General features: G+C 41.0%; 1 protein-coding gene across 1 annotated transcript; it reads left to right on the top strand.

Moving 5' to 3' along the window:
* The first annotated feature begins 5,136 nt into the window (after positions 1-5,136).
* CCDC190 (coiled-coil domain containing 190) lies at positions 5,137-9,984 on the top strand. Its single transcript, XM_033198019.1, is given in 5 exon segments — positions 5,137-5,323; positions 9,005-9,101; positions 9,103-9,123; positions 9,395-9,928; positions 9,930-9,984. Coding segments are annotated over 5 exon segments (894 nt in total).
* Positions 9,985-23,140: the final 13,156 nt, after the last annotated feature.

The following is a 23,140-nucleotide window of genomic DNA, read 5'->3' as shown; positions in this document are numbered from 1 at the left end:
AGTTGTTGATTTACTATAATTATTTGTTATATCATTTTAGTGGTTGCTTTAGAGTGTAGAATACACAGTGTTAACTCATTACAGTCTACCTTCAAGTCATATTGTAATGCTGCAAATATAAGAACCTTATAACAGTAAACTTCCATTTATTCTCACGTGAATTTTGTACTACTGTTCCCATGCTGTTTACATGTTTACATGCTATACATCTCACACTACATTTTTTGTTTTTCTTTGAACAGTTAATTACATTTTAAAGAGATTTATATAATAAGAAAAATAGTCTTTGTACTTGCTCATGGATTTACTATTTCTGGTGCTCTTTATTTCTTTGTGTAGATTTGGATTTCCATCAGGTATAATTTTTCTTTTGCTTGAAAAATTACTTTTAACGTTTCTTGAACTGTAGGTCTGTTGTTGAAGAATTATTTAGGCTTCTGTGTGACTGAAAAATTATTCAATTTTCCTTTGCTCTTGAAGATATTTTTGTTGAGTATAGAATTTTAGGTTGATTTTTTCTTTGAGAACTTTAAAAGTTTTGCTCCACTGTCTTCTGGTTTTCATCATTTTTGGTAGGAAGTCTGTGTAATTATTTGTGTTCCTCTGTATATAACGTATCTTTTTAAATTTGGCTGTTTTTAAGGGTATCTCTTTATTACTTTTTAAAATAATTTTATTTTATATACCTTGGAGTAGTTTAATTCATATATCTTTTGCTTGAGATTCATTGAGCTTCTTTTTTTTTTTTTTTTTTTTTTTTGAGATGGAGTCTCACCCAGTCACCCAAGAGTGCAATGGTTGATCTTGGCTCCCTGCAACCTCCATCTCCCAGGTTCAAACAATTCTCTGGCCTCACCCTCCCATATAGCTGGGATTACAGGCAGCCACCACTACAACCAGCTAATTTTTGTCTTTTTAATAGAGATGGGGTTTCACCATGTTGGCCAGGCTGGTCTCAAACTCCTGACCTTGTGATCCACCTGCCTTGGCCTCCCAAAGGGTTGGGATTACAGGCGAGTCACTGCGCCTGGCCTCATTGAGCTTCTTGGATCTACTACTCTACCCTGCTAATTCTGGATACCTGGGTCTCTCTGAACTTATACCTCTGTCTCCTCAAGTCAGGAACCCCTGCCTGGTTGCTCAATTCTTGTGCTGTGGTCTGGAAAGCCTTTCTAGTCAGTAAGCTATAGCAATAATAAGGATTCCCTGGTTTGTTTCCACTCTCTCAGGGATCACCATCTGTTCTGACTGATATCCAATTTTTTTTAATTTCATGATTTTTTTCTGCTTTTTAAATTGTTTCATGTAGAAAAGTAAATCTAGTTCCCATTACTCCATCTTTGCTGAAAATCAGGAGCTAACTTTTATTGGACATCTACTATACACGAATTACTTTAAATTCATCATTTCATTCAATTCTATCAGAAAACCTATGATAAAGATACTTTTAACCTATCTTACAAATAAAGAAACCAAAGGATAGGACAGGATTAATGACTAAAGTCACATATTCTATAAATGGCAGATTATTTGATTCCAGATATGTTTTGACTACAAAAGGATGTGACTCCATGTAAAACAGAGAAAATTATAGGAAACTACATGAATGTGCGTTAAAAATCTATTCTGTAAAATTTTATTTTAATCAAAACCACTTTAGTGAACAGTTTGAACTACTTCTTTCTCTTGTAGTGGAAGCAAGGACATAATCTGAGAATGATAGTTTTACACTTCCAATCACTATCTTTGCTGATTTTCTTTCTTGTTCCTTAATGATATCCTGGGCAGATTCTACACATTCCTTGATATTTTGTTTAAAAAAAATCCATTCTGCTTTGAAGCTCCAATTTCACACTAATTTAAAACCCTCGGCCGGGCGCGGTGGCTCAAGCCTGTAATCCCAGCACTTTGGGAGGCCGAGACGGGCGGATCACGAGGTCAGGAGATCGAGACCACCCTGGCTAATACGGTGAAACCCTGTCTCTACTTAAAAATACAAAAAAAACTAGCCAGGCGACAAGGTGGGCGCCTGTAGTCCCAGCTACTCGGGAGGCTGAGGCAGGAGAATGGCGTAAACCCGGGAGGCGGAGCTTGCAGTGAGCTGAGATCCGGCCACTGCACTCCAGCCTGGGTGGCAGAGCGAGACTCCGTCTCAAAAAAAAATAAAATAAAAAAAATAAAATAAAATAAAACCCTCTTCACTGGACTCCAGGATGTTTGGAGATGGGAAAGGAGGATTATCTGCTGTATCATTCTTCCTTCTCCAAGCCTTGGAGTGGAAAAGGCATGATCTTTTTGTATACTTACTCTCCCTTGTCTTTTCAACACTAACCATTTTAAGGTCATGGGCTAGGAGAGAATAGAGGAGGCAGAGATCTTCCTATATAACTGCCACATTTGTGATGCAGGCATGACTGGCATTTTCCTATCTATTCTTGTTTTCCCATGTTCCCATAGATAGATTTTCCTGTCTATTCTTTGTGTTTTCATGTCCTCTGCTTTGAGATGTGTGGTTTTATGAGGGAGTTCATCTTCACTCAGATCCCTTCTGTCTCTGCCTCCTTCTGGCCCTGCTGTGATTCCATTTCCCCTCCGGATGAAGCACTGCCTTCCAAGAAGAGCAAAGTGATGACTATGCCATGGTTTCCGCCACCTCATATAATCCCTCTGCTCTCTCCCATGGAGCCAGGTCCTCTCTGACATTCTCAGAGGGCTGAGAGTAACTAGGATGGCTTTGGCCACCATTCTTTTCCTAGGCACTCCACACTAAGGCTCCTTCTTGCCCTTCAGCCATAGATTAATTCTGCAAGCCTTTCCTCTTCAGTTCCCTCTCAAAATGACATGCAGGAACCAAGCTTTTCTAAGAAATCCCTCACTATCATCAGCTATAGTGGCAACAAAGGGATGGAATGGGGACTGCTCTATTGTTCTGCAGTCAACAAGCCTCTAGCTGGGGGTATGATCCCAATCCCAGTCTCACCTTGTGTAGCATCTCATTCTCCCAGAAAATTTTCCTGGAATCCCACTTCATTCATTTAAATTCTGGAGGTGAGGGAATTACCTCATGAGAAAGGATGGGAAAGGAACTACCTCCCACTGTGAGAGTAGCATGTTCTTCCTCCCTGCTATCCCCTGTAATCTCCTTATAATTACTTATTTGTTGGGCAATGATTGTGGTTAGTAGGTCCTGTTTAGCTGCCTGCATGTCAGTAAACTCTGGGGGGATTACCAGGCCCCAGTGTTGGCAGCTCTATTTAGACTGTGGCATATCAGTGCCTCTTATTTTCAGATGGAGCTCCAAGGCAACAGTAAAAATCCCACTCAATATCTTGTTATATAAACAATGGCTCTGCTCAGCCTTCTACTATAGCTGTTCAAAATATGCACAAAAAAGTTGATTTTAATTTTACTTTGCTTAGTGCTGCTTTCACCACTTTGAAAATCTTGATAAGCACCAAAGTGCTCTGAGTACGTGGAGAGGCCTGGAGAAGGTCACTACGGTGTGCAATAATACAAAATAAATTAACTTCTCTCCTGCACGAAGTGTGCACAGTCATGACAGAAAAAACGGGGTGCTTTCTTTTGAGGCTGACCTGGTTTTCAAGAAGTAGGAATGAAGGTTAGGGAAGGGAGGTATGGCAAAGAGAGAAAAAAAGAAAAGGAGGGAAAGGAGGAAAGGGTGGGGGAGAGAGAGATTGAGAACACAGACACTCCTTGCTTTCATTCCTGGCTCCCATGGACACAGCCCAGAAGGAGCGCTGTGGACCCCTCGTGGGACAGGCTAGAGCTGGCAGGCTTCTTTTACCCACAGAGCTATTTAGAGCTCTGGCCTCTCCAGCAGGGATTAGTGCCATGGCCCAAGGAGCTAGCATTCTTGACCAGGGGAGGTAGGGAGGGATGAAGAGAGCTTTCAAGTGTATTTAACATTCTCCTCACAGCCCTCTCCAACGGGTCTCCCTCTGTCCTTTCTCTACACACCAGACTCCTAAGTTTACTGAAGAAAAATAAGCTCATTAATCCAGACTCAGCCTAACATAGCAAAAGAAACAAGACATAGTCTGATGGTGAAAACCCTGGATTTGGAGGTAAGTTCTACTGGCCCTGTTCTTTAACAAAAGTTTAGTCTATGCTTTAGACTCTAAAACAAGTACCTTAAAATGTATTTCTTTCCTGTGTCCTGACCTTTTCCTCCTTTTTGATGTTAAGCTTTTTTTCTGTATTATAATCACCAAAACTTTTATTGACAGCAATCTGTTTATATCCTGAGCACATGTTGTGCTCTGAGCTCTGAGAAAAGTGTTAGAGAGACTCAAACGAGAGAAAAATGTGTCCCTACTTAGTGCTATTTAGAGGAGAAAGAAGCAGGTGTGGGCTTAGACATCAGGGTACATGGAGGAAGGAGAGCATTTAAAGTCTGAGAAGATGGGTGAGGATGAGAAGAGGAGCTTTTGCCCAATCTAAGCAGCTTCCCTGGTATTGCCCAGACTACTCATCGTGGATGCTGTTCTACTTTATAATCAGGATACCCCAATCTTCCGCTTTTCGAGAAAGCCCCTTGAGAGTAGGAACTATGTCTCATTCACCATTACTCTTAGCTTTTAGCATAGCACCTGGCATACAGTAGTATTATAGGCTGAATGAACCTATGCATATGTGAATTAATGAACTGGCAGGGTGCGGGAAGGAATGGCCACGTCCTAAGTTCCAAAATCCTCTCCAGACCTCTGAGCAGCCTCTTTGGGAGCCTTTAAGAACAGTAAAAGAGGCTTTTCTTATTGGGTGAATAATGCCTTATATATGTAGGCTGCCTTTTTTTTCCCGAAGAGTTGTTCTTACCCATCTCACTTGATTGTCACACGAATCTGACTGGGAGCTGTGTTGGGGGAGCCTATTGTATTGTATCACTATTTTATTGACAAGGAGGCTGAGGCTCAAAGGAATGACTACCCTCAATCCTTCTGTGTTACTCTGGAAACTCATTTAACAATAGTGTGATTTCATCTGACTAGGCACCTGTGGTTTCAGAAATACACAGGTTCAACCACTGATCTCTGATTAAAAGCCAGGGGTCAGTATCTCAGTCTTCCATTGATCAGGTTAGTTGTGATGCCTTATTGTCTCTAGACCGTAAAGAAGATGGAGAGGCACATGGTCAGGGAACAATTGTATAGGCACTTTGATTTGGAGAGGAAGAATGTCAAGCTGGCTGAAGCCAGACTGGACCAAAGGCTGCAGAAACTGGAGGATATCTGCCTCTACCATGTGAAATTGCTGACCTGGGAGCAGAGGCAGCTCCAAAAAGAACTGCAGAAGTTGCAGCAAGGTAAGACTTTCAGGACTGGAGAGGACGATGCCCCAGAGGCACAGCAGGGCAGCAGGCCCATCACTCTGCTGAGGCCCTTTCAGAGCCCTGAATGCCAAGACAGCAAGAGCTTCTGATCAGAGCCTGGATTTTAGGCTGTCTAGCCTTCCTTGTCCCTCCCCCATCAATTACATAGCTCCCCCCAGCAGCCTACTGGTAAGCCTTCTTGAGCTAACATTTCTCAGGCTTTCAGTCACTGCCATCTTTCAAGTTAGCTCTTTCTTGCTTAAATCCTTTGTTTTCTACTTTTAAATTTTATTTTTCATTTTTATTTTCTTTCATTATCTGGGCTGATTTGGCTTCACCCATTTTTTGATATCCAATCTTTCTCTTTTGGATCTAACAACAATTTATTGAGCAGTTACTAATGTGCAAGTCGCTGTCCTAGCCCACTTTATGAAAGTTTAAAAAGAAAGGAAAGAAAAAATGTCTCTGGAATTAGTACCTCAGCTTCCTCCAATGTCAAATAAAAGTATTTCCTACCTTATGAAGGTATTTGAGGATTCAGTGAGCACTTGGATAAAGTAAGTGCTATATAAGTGCACACTCTTATCAATTAAAAATTGTTACACAATTGAAACCCTTCTACTGTTTTTGTTGAAAATTGTCGCAGTTGTATAGTCTGTAGAAACTAGTTCTCCTTTGTTCATCATTAAAATAATTAGATTTTAATATTACTTAAAAATTCAGCACAGGAAAGAAATATCTTGGCTCTTGAAGACTACATCCTTTCTTACTGAAGGCAAGTGCCAGAACTCAGGAGTCTGAAATGGACAGAGCATGTTCAAGAGGAAGGACAGATGCTATAAACGAACATAAAATATTTCAGGTCAACAGAGCTTATACATGACATAAATGCCAAGAGTAATAGCCAAATGTCTAGCCTGGGAATTCTTTCTAACCTCCAGCTTTGGGGTTGAAAGATACTCTGAGCAACTAACTGAACTCCCCTGCTTTCAATTTCCCTGTCTGTAATAAATGCTTAAACCAACCTAGAATTCGAGCTCACATACTGGAAAAGGGTCTTAGAAGCCATTTGATTGATTCCCACTCTTATTCAAAAAGGACACCGAAGATCAGATGGCTACTCTCAGGAGGGTGTACAAAAGGCCAGGCCCTAGTAAGTGGCTGTCCTTGCTGAGTAGAGAGTTGGATTGGAAACAGTATGAATCAGGAGGTAGAAAACTTTGATTCAGGTGCTTCTGCCTCCATATCCTTTGGGAAGTCATGTTCTCTCTAAGCCTCGGACTTCTTGACAGTAAAATTGGGGATACAGGAAGGAAGCAATATGTATTGTCTCAATATTTCTTAGGCACTGTGCTAGGCAATAGTTTTCCATGATTCATTTAAATGAAATTGTTATTGAGATTCAATTCTATGCCAGTGAGTGGATTATTTAAGATGCATGTTGCCAGTCCTTTGAGTCAGCAGGTTAGAAATTAGGCTTAAAAATCCACATTTTTAACTAAGATGATACTAAGGCAGATTATTCTGGGACAGGTGTTTTTCAGACCAGACTTTGCAAAACAGCTACTCAGGTAGAGTCTGGAATGCAAATATGAAAAACCATGGTCTCTGCCCTCAAAATACTCATATTTAAATTGGAGAGTAGTTCTGCTTATAAAAAATGATTATCAAAACTGCTAATTGAGTTCTTCGCAAAGTAGGGCAGGAACATAAAAAGGTTCCTGTGTCTATCAAAGGGCTTTAACTAAGATTTCCCAAAAGACACAGTGTGTGAGCAGAATCTCAGAGGAGGAGGAGGAGAATGGGGAAAGGGTGGGAAGTTTCTCAGGAGGACGTATGGAATGGGGCCACTCCCGGCAGAAGGAATAGTATGTACAAAGGCACATAAATGAGCACTGCTTGCCTCAAATAGCTCGGTACTTCAGGCATGTGACACGGAAGTGGGGAAGAGGAGAACGTGTAGGTGCAGTTTTCAGAGACAACGCTAAATAGCCAATGTCTCCAATCCAATCCAATCATGAATGACTTCACAGGTCTTGCAAAAGAGTTGAGAGTTCACCCTGTAGGGTTTGAGACTGGTGAAAATTACATGCTCAAATGTTAAAAAGATCATTCTGGGTGCAAAGTTTAAGGTAAAATAGACCTCAGGCTATAGTCAGAGTAGACCTGATAGAATTACAAAGTTCAGGCCATGGTTTCAAGGCCTAAACTAGGGCATTGGTCAGGTGAAGAAAATGAGAAGATGAGCATCTCAAGATATTTAGAAAGTAGAATTGTTGGAGCTTTAAGACTAAATATATGTCCAAGGATAAAGAAAACCAGAATCCAAAGTATATTGCCTGGCACAAAGTGGGTGCTCAAATGAGCTTGTCAAATCTGGTAACTGGGTGGGTAGAAGTACCATACCTTCACAGAGAGAACATTGGAGAAACATCAAGTTTCAAAGAAAAGATATGTTCATTTCTCAACCTATTGTCCCTGTAGGTCTAAACTTCAGAAGACAGACCTTGCTGGGAGAAGTAGCTCAAAATCCCTCAGTTTATATGGAATAGGTGAAGTTCTTACATGTAAGAGACCCCTACAAAAGACCCCAAGGAGAAAACAAAGGAGGAGAGGCTCACAAAGAACTCTTCCTTGTTCTGATCGCTTCACAAAGAAGCGATAATATGAAAGAGTATTAGGAGTTCAATGTGAATTCTAGGTTCCCTATCTGGTCATATTCCCTCTGCTTGGTGCCTATTAACAGAACAGTAGATTTAAAGAATTCTCTCCCATGAGCAAAACTAGTCCAAGACTTTCAACTCTAAATGACCAGTTCATGAGATGTCTTAAAAACTAATTGAGTTCTCCATAGCAGCTATGTCTGCAAGATGCTAAAACATCAACTCAACAAGTGAAAAGTCCACTTAGTCATGGCTGGCAGTTGCAAACTCACAGTTGGATAGGAGGTCACATAATTGCAGTGAAGGAGACAATCCACTCACCCCCAGTCATTTTGTTTTTGAAAACATTGTGCTTGCCAAGTAAAATGTTCAAAGGAAACCTCCACGGGCTTAGCCAGTTTAAACCTCTGATCTTAGTGTTTCTAAATCCTCTTTAACATATACTAGGTAGACACTGGAAAACTGCTTTAAATTTTTCCTTTCCCATCTATCACACCAGATGAACCTAATGTGTAATATACACCAAGGTTTATACACATTGGTTTTCTGAAAGCCCAGTTTGCAGAATTCTTTTTCTTCTTCTTATGTTGGTTTTCTAGGGCTGCCATAACAAAGAACTACAAACTGGGTGCCTTAAACAACAGAAATGTATTGCCTTACAATTCTAGAGTCTGGAAATTCAAAATCAATATGTCAGACATGTTGGTTCCTTCTGAAAACTGTGAGGGAAGGCTCTTTGCAGGCCTCTCTCCTTGGCTTATAGATGGTTGTCTTCTCCCTGTGTCTCTTAGTGCTCTCCCTGTATGTGTCTGTGTGTTCTAAGTTCCTTTCCTTATAAGGACACCAGTAATATAGGATCAGAACCCACCCTAATGATCTCATTTTAATTTTGTTATCTCTGTAAGATCTTATCTCCAAATAAGGTCCCGCTCTGAGGTACTGAGGGTTAGGACTTGAAAGTGAAAAATTTAAGGACACGATCCAACTCATAACACTTCTTAATTAACTCAAGCAAAAACCATGAAGAAAAAGTTCTCCTCTTATTTGGGGAATGGAATTCAGAAGAGACCAGATGATGTTCTCATGTTCTCACCACAAGGAGGGCAGAGGCCCACAGGCTAAGAAAATGAGGTAAGAACTTGATTACTAAACTCATGGGTCCCTCATTAAGTCCCTCTTCCCAACTGACCTCTTTAAACTGTTTTCCTGAAGAAATGCTCCCTTCCCCTTCTTAAGTGAGACATTTTCCCTACATTGTTACCATTCAATTTCACCCTCCACCCATTCCCACCTATATTACCTTGGCTGATACTGAAGAGGACTACATTCTAGTAAGTTGAAACATCTAAAGAAGAGCTTCTTTATTGGTTTTCAGAGATCTTTCTTTTATCTCCTTTCTCAGAGCATTGGCAACCCGTATGACCCAAGACACATACAAAAGCAAGTCCCAGCTGCCTCCTTCACATGATCCTGGCCTCAAAGACTCCATGAAGAGCAAAGAGCAGCCACTCTCTCAAAATAACAGAACTGCCTGCTTCATGAAAGAGCAACCACAAGCCCAAGAGAAAGATTCTGTGAATCCACCTAAGGACGTAGACTCCAGTAAGGGCATCTCTGTTCTATGCCACAATCAAGAGGTTTCCACCAACACCATAGAACAAGGTCCTAGTTCCAGCCCAGCTCATAACAGTGGAATGGCACATGCTGATAAGACCAGATCAAAAGATGTTGCTCTAAAGCCAGATGGGAACACTGGAAAACAAATTCCTCCAAATCACATGGAACGTGCAGGAAGCTTCGAAGGCGAGTTCACAAAGCCAGCCTTCTTAGAGTTGCTTTCAAAGGCCAGAAATGTGCATTATCTCTGGCACAGGGTCCCCCCTGAGTCTGAGAGGTTGCTTAGCATTGGGGAGGTATTTGGGCATGGGGAATCCCTGAAAGGCAGACGAGGAGTGTGAAAATAGAGCGCCTTCTAAGTTTCTTCCTCTCTAACCATTTAACATAACCTGATAATAACATATTCCATTATTGCTAAGGAAATGTGCTCCTCAAATGGCTATATTAAGCAATACAGAGAAAAACAAACAAATATAATTGAATTACAATTTTATTTTAAACTTCCTGTTATTTTCCGGGAATATAATATTTCTTGAATGAACAATGCTAATATATGAAAAAGGAGGGGAGGAATGAATCTTCTGAAAGTGCTTTTTAAGGGATGTGTTTATGATGTCATCAACAATATGAATATATATTGATGACTGGACTTGGGAAAACAGTAAGCAGTCTTGCTTTCAGGGACTTCCTGTTTCTTCTAGGAGATTCTCATGGTGCCACCTGCTGGCAAAACGGCGTAGCTATTCTCTTTGTTTTAGTTTGATATACAGCAGTGGTAGGAATAGGAATGCGATTGTAAACATGTGCTGTAACATGGTCTGTGAAGAAAACCTGCTCTTTAACCACACCCATGTGCTCTCTTTGGAAGCCCTTTCCTTCTTTCCTTTATTTACAGATAGCTCCATTTTAGTTTTCACCTTCCCACTTTCAACCTGCTCATATCAAATTTTTTGAATCCTATTGAAAGAATAATGGACAATCTTTTCCCTCTCTTATCTTTTAGAATCAAAGGATTTAAAAAACTTTTAATCATCTCCCAACATGCTGTCAAATGCACAGCAGACTCTATCAAAATGATTTCACTGTAAAATGAGAGGTACTAACATTGTTAACAAGTTATTGTTTCAAGTAGGCCTCTATGACTTGGGCTATATTGTAAAAGAATCGATTAGATTTTGTTTCCCATTCAAGGGATCCAAATATCACACTAAAAATAAGTAGTATCATAAGTCATCAGAAAACAATAGCTTTTTGTTAATGTATTTAAACTTTTTGTCTACCTAATGAACTGTAGAATAAAATCATCACCACTTTTTATCTATACTGACTTTATTAGGAAAATCATCTTGCACCATAGGTCTCAAAGAAATCATGCCTCTATGGTGGATAAATTCAAATCTTCAGCCCAATAACAAACTTTAATTCCAGAAGTATAAACTTGAGGGCCTATTTCATATCTGGCATCCATACTTGATGTAACCCAGTCTGGGATATTTTGATGAAACAAGGTTATTTAGCTCAGAAATGATAAAGGACCCCAACCTACTAATATAACAAAGGGCCTGCAATGAAGATTAATTCATATTTAATTTATAGTTCATTAAATATAAATTTGAAGTACATTTAGTTTGAAAACATTTCATTTAATTCAGATTTAGAATTCCTTGTGTTTAAAAATAGTAATTCCTAATAGCTCCTATTTTTCAGTACCTCCCCCCATCCTGACATATTCCACACAGCATGCCAACTGATCCTCAAAACAATGCTGCAAAATAGTTTTCTTTATCCCTATTTTACAGATAAGGAAATTGAGGGAAGAGTGGTGGCAACTTGCTAATAGATGGCAGTCTAGCATTTGATCTCTCTTCTACTCAATTTCCTTGCTCACACTCTTTCATTACACCACACTACCACCTATCTGAAGCCAAAAGCTTAGATCAAACATGTGAGAGTCAGTTTCATTAGCCCAGCCTCTGGCCTTCAATGGGGAGACAATACTTTATAGTGAAAAGAACACAAGAAATCTGCTACTTCCAAGATTTTCTTCCATGAAGCAAAGCAGCAGAGGAAGGTAGGCCATAGGTGACAGAACTGATTCACGAAAACTTAACTTATTTGCACCAGCCATGCTTGGGCCAGCAGGAATAGGCATACAACAATTAGAGAACCCCTTTGTAAATGGCAGAAGCTCTTTCCTAAAAGTTGTTTCTTCTTCTATGCAAGCCTTGCCTATCGTCATCACAATTCTCCCTCAAGGCTGAGTCCTGAGTGAATGGTTTTGTCACTACTAAGTGGGGTCTTTTCACTGTGCACGCTATCACAGGGGGAAGGGGCCATCACAAGGCAGGAGGGAGCCAGCCTCAGCCAGACCTCGGTTCCACTTGGTTCCACGCCCTCTGCTCCAAGCCCACCTCACTCCTGCCATCTATAGAAGTGAACATTCTGCATGTTCCTCCTTGCTGTCTTGCTTGTGTCTTCATATGCATCTGACAGCCCCAGATCTGTCTGCACTTTTAAAATCAATATTTTAGTACATCCTGTTTTAAATATTCCATGCATTGCCACAAATTATACATTTAAAAATCTTCTAACCACCTAGATTTTATCTTCTTATTTAGTCTAATACATTTTCCTTCTTCAATACAACGGATGTAATACTCTGATTAGTACAACTTAACACAATCAAAGAGAACGCTGCTGCATGGAGCCTTTCTTGCATAACTCATTAAATTCTAAGGAACAGTTTAAATCCTTAATCCTCACGCGGCACATGGTGCTCTAGGATGGCTTGCTCTCGACTAGCCACAGTCACTGTGCTTATACCAATGGTTCTCAGCTAGGAGCAAATGTGTCCCCTGCCCCCAAAAAACATCTAGCACTGTCCAGAGGTATTTCTGGTTGTCACAACTGAGGTGAGGGGGCTGCTACTGGAGTCTAGTAGGTAGGGACCATAAATTCAGTAATACATGGAGCAGCCCTCTAAAACAAAGAATTAACAAACACAAAACATCAATAGTGCCAAGATTGGAAACTCCACCCTGTACCATTACATTAAATATTCACAAAACCTTCTAGATAGAAAATCAGGGAGATACTTGCTGCCATTTTACAGATAAAGAAATTGAGGCTCATGGTAAGTAAAATAGCTTTCTCCATACCAGAATGTGGATGAGGAATGAAGACCAGGATACTCTTTTCCCATACTCTCCTCTCAAAGAAGATGGGGAATGACACGTGTCCGATGGCTCCTGCCCTCATTTTCAGTTAAGAGATGCTTTCAACCCTACAAATACAAATTTTTAACATTCAAATTAGTGACAAATGGTTAAAAGGGATAATTTATACTTCAATTCTGAGGAAACATTTTTATTACATTCATTCATTCATTCATTCATTCAGAGGTGTACTGGGGACAGATAATCCCTTTCCCATTTCCTCCCCCATGAGGAAGAAGGAGCTTTTGCCTTGTTGCCTTAACTCATTCAATGGGAAGAGATTCCATTTCTCACCTAGAGGCAGAGGCAGTTGGAAACTCCCAGAGGTAGAGACTCAGCCTCTCACCCAGGGTCCCCAGGTTCTGGAGGCTACTGAAGAGCACCCTGAAAGATCTCACAATCCTCAGTGTGGGAGGAAGGTTGGGTAAGTTGTTACCAGGAACACTGGAGGGACCAGCTCCTCTCAAGGTGAAATGAGCCTTGAAGGAAGGGCAGAGGAAATCACTCTTGGGCAAGTGTTTTGCCCTCACACCAAGAGTACCAGGGAAGGAGAGGGCACCAGTCCAAACAGATGTCAGCAGCCCTACCTCACCATTGACAGCCAGAATAGCAAGCAACCATTGCAAAAAAAAAAAGGGGGCGGGGGGAGGAGCCAGAGGTGTATGAACAATTGCATGAACCAACTCATTTCCTCACCTCCATCCACACCTACTGGATCAGGCGTTCAAGCACTGAAGACACAAAAAGGGAGAGCGGGCAGCCAGGTCCTCCTCTTCTGCCTGAGGCCACTGCAGTAGAACAGAAGTTTCACCAGGTGGGGAAGGAAGACTGTAAACTGGACAAGAACCATAAGTAATAATAACCTAAATGCAGTTAAATGAATATCTACTGGCAATAAAACTTTTAGAACAGAAGTGCATGGAAGTTATCAGATCAGACTGAAGTAATATTAAGCAAAGTTGGTCACAGTTATTGGGGGTAAGAAAAGATAACCATTCCATGTTTATACCTCACCAAACTGAGATTTCTCAACCTAACCTATATAAAGATGCATTGCACTGAATTACACTGACTATGAGAAACACAGGTCTTTATTATATGGTCCTCATCTCAAATGTGGCTTGGGGCATGTGTGGCCCCCTTAAGATTTATAGGAAAAAAATGTTTTACATAATTACGCATAATGCAAACTATCCCCTAACTTTTCCACCTTTCCACCACTGTTGTGAATATGTTGCTGCTCTATGTCCTAATAATAGGCATCATTAAAAATTGTAAATGAAATTTAATGTAATTAGTTAAATTATTTTGAACTACTCAAGTTTAATCCCATTGAACTGGTTGCATGAAACTGGGCAATAAGAAAACCTTCCTGGTAAAAGGAAAACACATATAAATACACATACAAAGACTCCAAATACACATAGCACATTTTGGTTAGAATCAAACTGAATACTTGCATGGACCCTTTCAACTCAAAATTATTAATCAAAATAAATCTTAGTTTTAAAATGTGTGATAAACAAAATGTATGCATGCTACATATAAAGATGTCAATGCAATTCACAACTGGAAAATTTTTTAACACTCTGAGGACTATTTGTTCATAGTGAGGTGGAAGAAATGAGGCAAACAGCATAGACCAAGGGTTCAAAACTAAAGGACAAGTGCTAGGATTGCCAAACCAAGTAACTGATTCAGCTGTGGAGAGAGCAACAGAAAGTGAGCAAGCGTCTGCCTGCATCACTGAGACCTCAGCCTACTTTCCTCCTGGCTTCCCCTGGAGCTCCAGCAAGTAGGATTGTATGAGCAGAATAATAGTGATGCTAGTAATTATTTTTATATTATTAAATGAAAGAGCAGATACAATTTTACCTAAGAGGTATAAGAATTCATATTTGAATGATATTTTTTCTTAGAGGATTTTCCTCTCATTTTCCTTGGGGAGTACACACTCACACAGACACTGAGACCCACAACACTCTTTTTAAAAATGGCCATAAAAACAAGGTGCCCCCAAGGACTCAGATGGCAGTTCACTACAAGCACTCATTCCTGCAGTATGCTAGCTATCAGTATGCTGGAGGGAGGTGATCATGTTTCAGGGAACTAAGGGTGAATGGCAGCCCTAATACACTTTTTTAAGTCCCAGCAAATTTTGGTAAAAACGTTTGGCAGTGTCTTTATCCAGGTCTGTCTGAAAAATACAAGCAAAATGAAGCATAAATTGGTGTGATGGTTAATACTAGGTGTCAACTTGACTGGATTAAGGGAGTCAACGTGTTGATCCTGGGTGTGTCTGTGTGGGTGTTGCCAAAGGAGATTAACATTTGAGTCAATGGACTGGGAAGGCAGACCCACCCTCCATCTGGGTGGGCACCATCTAATCAGCTGCCAGCACAGCTAGAATATAAAGCAAGCAGAAAAATGTGAAAAGACTAGACTGGCCCAGCCTCCCAGGCTACATCTTTCTCCCGTGCTGGAGGCTTCCTGTCCTCAAACATCGGACTCCAAGTTGTTCAGGTTTGGGATTCAGACTGGCTCTCCTTGCTCCTCAGCCTGCGGATGACCTATTATGGGATCTCGTGATTGTGTAATTAATACTTCATAAACTCCCCTATATACATCTATTATGGGGATATATACATATATGCATATATATGTATATCCTATTACTTCCGTCCCTCCAGATAGCCCCGACTAATACAGTTGGGTCCCAAAATAAAGAAAACTAAAATTAATTAAGTTTGGACTAAAAATGACATTTGGCATAGTCTATAGGAAGAGAATTAAAAATCTGGACAGAAAGAGATCAGCAAGATAAGGCAATTCTAGGAATCACAAGGAACTTAAGCACATGTTATCTTGTGGTTCTAACTCCATCCCTAACTAAAGCAAGTGAGACTTCTCTTAAACAGAAAAGCTGGCAGATCTGAGTTTTGCTGCCCCCAAATATCTTTGTTTCTGCAGCAGAAGTACTAACAACTGGTGTCATGACCAAATAGAAAAAAAAAAGGCTTTGTATTAAAACCTTGACAGGGACCTCAATTCTAAAATCAAGACTTTTCCTTAATTATCCAAGCAGCAGTAAGATAAGAGGCTTTTTCTTATAACAACTGATTCCCAAGGGTCATTCTTTCATTATAGAAAACCTATACCGACTTTCCTTTTGCCTCATAGCTAACTCTCCAGGGATGGAAAATAATTCACACTCAGGAGAATGTACTTTGGCTCAGGGTAATCTACAACTTACCCATACTTTGCCATTTAATCCTAAATATCACTAAAAAAGTTAACAAAACTATATTTAGTAACAGAAATAACTATCTTATTTATACTAGTCGTTTTGGGGTTTTTCCATAGGATATTGGAATTGGTGGAATTTTGGGGGTTAACCAGCTTAACCCCAGTTCACAGGTATGAAGTGACTTCTTCAAAACAAACCAAAATGAACACTTTCCCACCAAAGCACGTTAGTTTAGAATGGAACGTTTGTTCACCCTGTGTAAACCAATGCTGCCCCCTAGTGGCGAAGGTGGCAAGTTCAAGCACGTCACCTTGAAGGCCAGGAAATCAGTAATTAGGCTAATAGAATTTCCCAAAGAGTATTGCAAAAGATCTTCCTAGGTGCTGTCAGAAAAAAAAGGACTCCGGGTTAAAATAAATTTGGAGATACCTGGGTTAAACAATGAAAACAAATTTCTCTATGAGACTTCTCTAAACATCTGATATGCTAATGTCACTGTGAACGTCAAGGGGGAAATCACACCACACTGAATTCCCCTAAATAATATGACCGTGAAAACTTTGTCCAAAGATCATCTCCAGGTACTATTACAATCCACAAAGCATACGTCAGAAACAGTTTCCTGGAATAAAAAATAGATTAAGACAGGCTTTTTAAGATTAAGACAGGTCTGAGGGGCGCGGTGACTCACGCCTGTAATCCCAGCACTTTGGGGGGCCGAGGCGGGCGAATCACAAGGTCAGGAGATCCAGACCACGGTGAAACCCTGTCTCTACTAAAAGTACAAAAAATTAGCCGGGCGCGGTGACGGGCGCCTGTAGTCCCAGCTACCCGGGAGGCTGAGGCAGGAGAATGGCGTGAACCTGGGAGGCGCAGCTTGCAGTGGGCCGAGATCGCGCCACTGCACTCCAGCCTGGGCCACAGAGCCAGACTCCGGCTCAAAAAAAAAAAAAAAAAAAAAAGAAAGAAAGAAAGAAAGAACGATTAAGACAGGTCAAAAGGTCAAATAGTCAGCAAAGACCTCATAAATTCCAGATAGCAATAGCAGGAATGACGTTTCCCTTAGAAGATATTTTCCTCCATTTTTCTTACAGGTATTCCCACATACACATGGCATACACCTGTTCACAAGTGCACACATACACATACAAACGTTGCCACACCCTCACTCAAAAATATTGTTAGAATTAAATAGAAATGTTAAGAAGCTGGGCCGGGCACAGTGGCTCACGCCTATAATCCCAGCACTTTGGGAGGCTGAGGAAGGCGGATCACGAGGTCAGGGGATCGAGACCATCCTCGGTACCACAGTGAAACCCAGTCTCTACTAAAAATACAAAAAATTAGTTGGGCGTGGTGTCGGGCGCCTGTAGTCCCAGCTGCTCGGGAAGCTGAGGCAGGAGAATGGCGTGAACCCGGGAGGCGGAGCTTGCAGTGAGCCAAGATCGTACCACTGCACTCCAGCCTGGGCGACAAAGCGAAACTCCGTCTCAAAAAGAAAAAAGAGAGAAGCTGGAAAAATATCTTTAGCTGTTTTGACTGGTTCATATGTGTTACATGTGTTCTCAGGGGTAGTCTTCGCTTCATTCTACAGATGAGAAATCTGAAGCTTAGAGATTTTGAACTTCAGAAGTCCAGCAAGATCCTAAACAGGCAGCAAGTGCTAAGCTGTGGACCAAGCCTATTTCTATCTAGCTCCAAGGACCCTGTTCTCCCCACTACATGATACCTTCTAGCTTACCTCCATCCAAAAGTTCAACAATGGCAACAAAAGTGCCCGCTGATGCAGGCACTGTGCTTGGGGCTAAGGGTGAACACAGATCCCGCGCAGTGATCTTGTTTGCCTTCTAGTGGAATCAACAGGCCCCAAAGCAAATTAAACAAAAATTGGTGTTACAGTCACAGCTGCTACCTATTTCCTTACATCTACCGCAGATGATAAACATCAGTCATGGCCATTCTTTCCTTTTTGCCAGAGGCTTGTTTGGGAAAGAATATGTGACTCAATCCTTGTCAGTTAGACATGAAGGGAAGTCTCCTGAAGACTTCTGGGAAAGATATTCCCATTCCTAAGAAATAGACACAGAGAAAACGTTGTTTCCATCCTTTAGACACTGTCCTATCTGGATGTGACTTCCTGGATGTTGCGTCTGGAAGATCTGTTATAGCCACCCTGCTCCGGGGGGAGGAGGAAGCCCGGGGAGAAAGGAGCAGGAGATAAGCTGCTGAGCAGATGTGCTGAAGAGCTGAAGAAGTGGGAGATTCAGATAATGAAAAGCTTGATATTGAGGGGACTACATAACTGACCGTCTAAACCAGAACACTTCCAAGAGTGAAAAGGGATGCTCCTAATAAATAAACTGAGACCGTGTGTGGTGGCTCACGCTTGTAATCCTAGTACTTTGGGAGGCCAAGGCAGGAGGATTGCCTGAAATTAGGAGTTCAAGACCAGCCTGGGCATAACGGTGAAACCCTGTCTCTACTAAAATACAAAAAATTAGCCAGGCGTGGCTGCATGCACCTACAATCTCAGCTACTCAGGAGGCTGAGACAGGAAAATCACTTGAACCCCAGCAGCGGAGGCTGCAGTGAGCGGAGATCAGGCCACTGCACTCCAGCCTGGGTGGCAGAGCAAGACTCCATCTTCAAAAAAAAAAGTAAAAATCAAAAAAATAAATAAATAAACTGGGACAAAAGGCATACAATGGAATAACCTACTTACACGCCATGCTGATCAGTCTGGGCCTGGCTACTTCAGAGCTTTTAAAGGTTTTAAAAGGTTAGAGCCACTTCTGGAATTTATATACATCTTTCTGGCTGCTACAGACAGAAGGGCTTCCAGGACAGGCCAAGAATCAGGGGATAAAACTGTAGGTCTGGCTAACATGAGAGAGGTTGAGGGATCCAATGAGGGCAGCGTGTAGATCAAGAGGAGGGGAAGATTAGAAAAGTGGTCAAGAGGAAGAACACGGTGGCTGACTAGGTCTGAAGAAAGAAGGTAAGGTGGGATTCAGGTCCCTGGCTTGGGCATCTTCATGAAAGATGATGCCATTTCCAAGAACTGGGAAAATCCAAGGAGTAATGGCCTTCCCCTCTTGCTGGGGAGACCCTGGCAACAAAACTCTGAAGGCTGCGGGACGCTAAGCTCACTGGACCTGCTGCATGGACTTGTACATAAGATGCTATCTTGATGTAGAAAGTAACTTGGGGGCTGAGAGAACTGTGTTAGCTCTCTAAATCCTTCTGGCAGAGACTAGCAATGAGAAAAAAAAAATTGAAGAAAGAGAATTAGATAGTGGCTAGGAATCCAGTAGAAACTGTCAACAAGAGGAGATTGAGGGCAATATATTGCAATGTGTATGAGGCACAGGACACATCACGGAGACAAAATCTTGCCTGTGGCAGGAGCTACTTCATGCCTGGATTTTTAGTCACTCCTATGTTGTGGCTATAGTCAAATCATTCTCTTTCTTCCAAGAATCAATCTCTTTCTTTTCTCTCCTTGTTATTTTATCAGTTTTAATACAACTGGGGGAGGTTGAATTTTATTAAGCATTCTGATACACAATTAAGAAAATATGGCCGGGTGCGGTGGCTCAAGCCTGTAATCCCAGCACTTTGGGAGGCCGAGACGGGCGGATCACGAGGTCAGGAGATCGAGACCATCCTGGCTAACATGGTGAAACCCCGTCTCTACTAAAAAAATACAAAAAACTAGCCGGGCGAGGTGGCGGGCGCCTGTAATCCCAGCTACTCGGGAGGCTGAGGCAGGAGAATGGCGGAAACCCAGGAGGTGGAGCTTGCAGTGAGCTTAGATCCGGCCACTGCACTCCAGCCTGGGCCACAGAGTGAGACTCCGTCTCAAAAAAAAAAAAAAAAAAGAAAATATATGCAACATGTTGGTTGCTGACCAGGGGCTAAAACACACAAGGCTATATTGCTTGAGAATCATTCATTCAACAAATATCTGTATTGAACACCATTCTGTGATTGGTGCTGTTCTTTCATGACAGAAAATAGAAAATAAGGTATGACTGTTGCACTCACGGCCAACGTCTAGGCTGTTTGTTCATGCTTGTGAAGCTAATTTAATAAAGATGTCTGATAGATGGGTATTTGTCAAACACACACTCACACACACCACTCTGTCTCCTCCCAACCTCCAAATAAATCACCACATCATATTTCTCTACAAGAGCCAAAAGTGCTCTTGGGGATATTAAACTGAAAGAAACCCTGAATGTGATCAAGACAAAAGACAGTTTTTATAAATTAATAATAAATTTTCTCTTTTCTTATTGTAGAATTTTTTTTTCTTGCAGAAGACTGGTCTGAGTCTAAGAAGACTTTTTCTGTACTTCATCTTCAGTGCTTTCAAAACAGCATTTCTTATATCAAACTACCATAGCTGGTAATGGTCAAAGTGACAGTGGTCTCTAGGATGAATTAAGAAGTAGAGAATCTCTTAAGGGAAAACTCTTTTTGATTAATACCATACTCTCCTTTATTTGGCAGTTCATGCAATGCATATTTCTTGTCTACTTTGTATAAAGACCCTGTTTCAGGGTTGGAAACACAGAAAACCCTCCTCTTGGAGCATCTACTCTGGCAGGAGAGCCAAACAATAAGGAAGTAAAATTCAATGAATTGTTTAATTACAATTATGATTAATGAAAAATATAGGTGCAAAGAAAACCAAAAACAGAGGCCTGACTTAGTCTGGAGAGACAAGAAAGGCATCAATGAGGGCCCGATATTTCAGCTGAGATTTGAGGGGTAAGGAGAAATTGGCAAGCTAAAAGGGAAGGAAGGAGGAGCAGAGAGTTTCCAGAAGGAAGGTGAACCTGAGCAAAGCCCTTAGGGAGCAGGAGCACGGGTCCGGCAGGGGAAGCAGGGATGGTGGTGGGGTCAGGTCAGGGGGCAGGCGGTGGTTGGTGGGGGGACAGTCCTGAGAGAAAAGCCCTGTGGCTGGAGTTTAGGGAGTTAGGAAGAGGAGGAGCGTGGCAGGGAATGGGCGGCAAGGATTTGCAGAGAAGGTGAAGTCTCCCTACTAATAGTCTTCATTTAAACAATGTTAAAATAACTTATATTGGGATATTGATACAATTGTTCCCAAGGCCTGATAGCACTCTGTTACTTGGTCAGTGGATGGAGAGACTAAGGCTGTTTTTGAACTAGCCGTAACTAGGAAGGAGGTGGAGATGTCAGCAATTCACACCTACCTGAGCCAAGGGAGGCTCTGGTGCTGTCCACCTAGTAACTTACAGTGAACAAACCTTACAAATCGCATGTTCTTCATTTGTGATTTTTTTCAGTGATTTACACTCTCGAAAGTAAGCCATAGGAAGGAAATGGGACAAACTGATTAACAACGTCCTTGCAAATTATTTAAAGGAGACAAATCCCATTGCAATTGTTTCCTTCCTTAAAGCTCTATAATTTTGCACACCCTGTGTCACCAAAACATATGAATCCCTAGTCTCCCAGGACCTTGAAAATGGAATGGTAGCACATGGATCTAAATAGACCCCTCAGCCAAAACTAATTCAACACATTTTATAGACATCATTTGGCATAAAATGATTGGGAGTCCTCTTTTCCAAATGGAATTGGAGAGCAAGTACATCCAAACCCAGGTCTGACTGACAATAAAGGGCTAAGCCTGATGGCTTCTATGGCAGCCCATTTTATTCAAATGACTGAATGGAACAGCAAACTGCATTTGTAATACAAGCTCACACATTGATGTGTGTATAGAGATACATACTCACAAACAAGTACACTTATACATATGTAATTAGACATAAATATTTAATACCGTATTTCATCTGATCCAGGATGCCAATTTTATGAGATGCACCCTTATTTTATGTACTAGTAAGAAAGAAAAAGATTGCTGCCAATTAAACTATGGCATGCTCTTGATTGTAAATTGTGCCACAATTTCAAAGAAGTTAAAATATGAAAATGTAAATTTCACAATTAATGAAACAAAGAGTATCTGTGTGTGTATATTGTGCGTGAGACACATACATACACACACTTTTTTAATGCCCTTCACATATGAACAACCAAGCATTATGTTAGAACCAAAATGAAGCCTTGGATGATAGTCTCCTAATGCCCACATTATAAGATATCCAAACAGGATCACCACCAACTAAAAATTAGATTATGTTGAAATTTCTTTGTGTTCGGGGCTCAGCACAAGTCCCACTTAATACATGATTTTGCAGGGAAGCTCTCCCTTCCTGTCTGCTGGAGCAGCAGCAATTCAAAACTTGAGTTCAGAAGGTCTTGTGGTTTTTTTTAAATTTTATTTTTCCATAAGTTATTGGGGTACAGTTGGTGTTTGGTTACATGAGTAAGTTCTTTAGTGGAGTTCTGTGAGAACTTGGTGCATCCATCACCTGAGCAGTATACACTATACCATATTTGCTGTCTTTTATCCCTCATCCCCCCTCCCACCCTTCCTCCCAAGTCCCCAAAGTCCACTGTACCATTCTTATGCCTTTGTGTCCTCATAGCTTAGCTCCCACATATCAGCGAGCACATGCGATGTTTGATTTTCCATTCGCAAGTTACTTCACTTAGAATAATAGTCTCTAATCTCATCCAGGTCATTGCAAATATTGTTAATTCATTCCTTTTTATGGCTGAGTAGTATTCTACTGTGTATTCCATATATAAATATATATATATTCCATATATATATATATATCAGAATTTCTGCATCCACTCATTGATTGATGGGCATTTGGGTTGATTCCACAATTTTGCTAATCAAACTAAAGAGCTTTTGCATGGCAAAAAGAACAGTTAGCAGAGTGAACAGACAACCCACAAAGTGGGAGAAAATCTTCACCATCTATACATCTGACAAAGGACTAATATCCAGAATCGACAACGAACTCAAACAAACCAGTAAGAAGAAAACAATCAATTCTCATCAAAAAGTGGGCTAAGGACATAAATAGACAACTCTCAAAAGAAGATACACAAATGGGCAACAAACATAAGAAAAAAATGCTCAACGTCACTAATGATCAGGGAAATGCAAATCAAAACC

This window comes from Trachypithecus francoisi, unplaced genomic scaffold (genome assembly GCF_009764315.1).
Source record: "Trachypithecus francoisi isolate TF-2019V2 unplaced genomic scaffold, Tfra_2.0 Lachesis_group5, whole genome shotgun sequence".
NCBI lineage: Eukaryota > Metazoa > Chordata > Mammalia > Primates > Cercopithecidae > Trachypithecus > Trachypithecus francoisi.
This window is presented reverse-complemented; position numbering and strand designations above follow the sequence as displayed.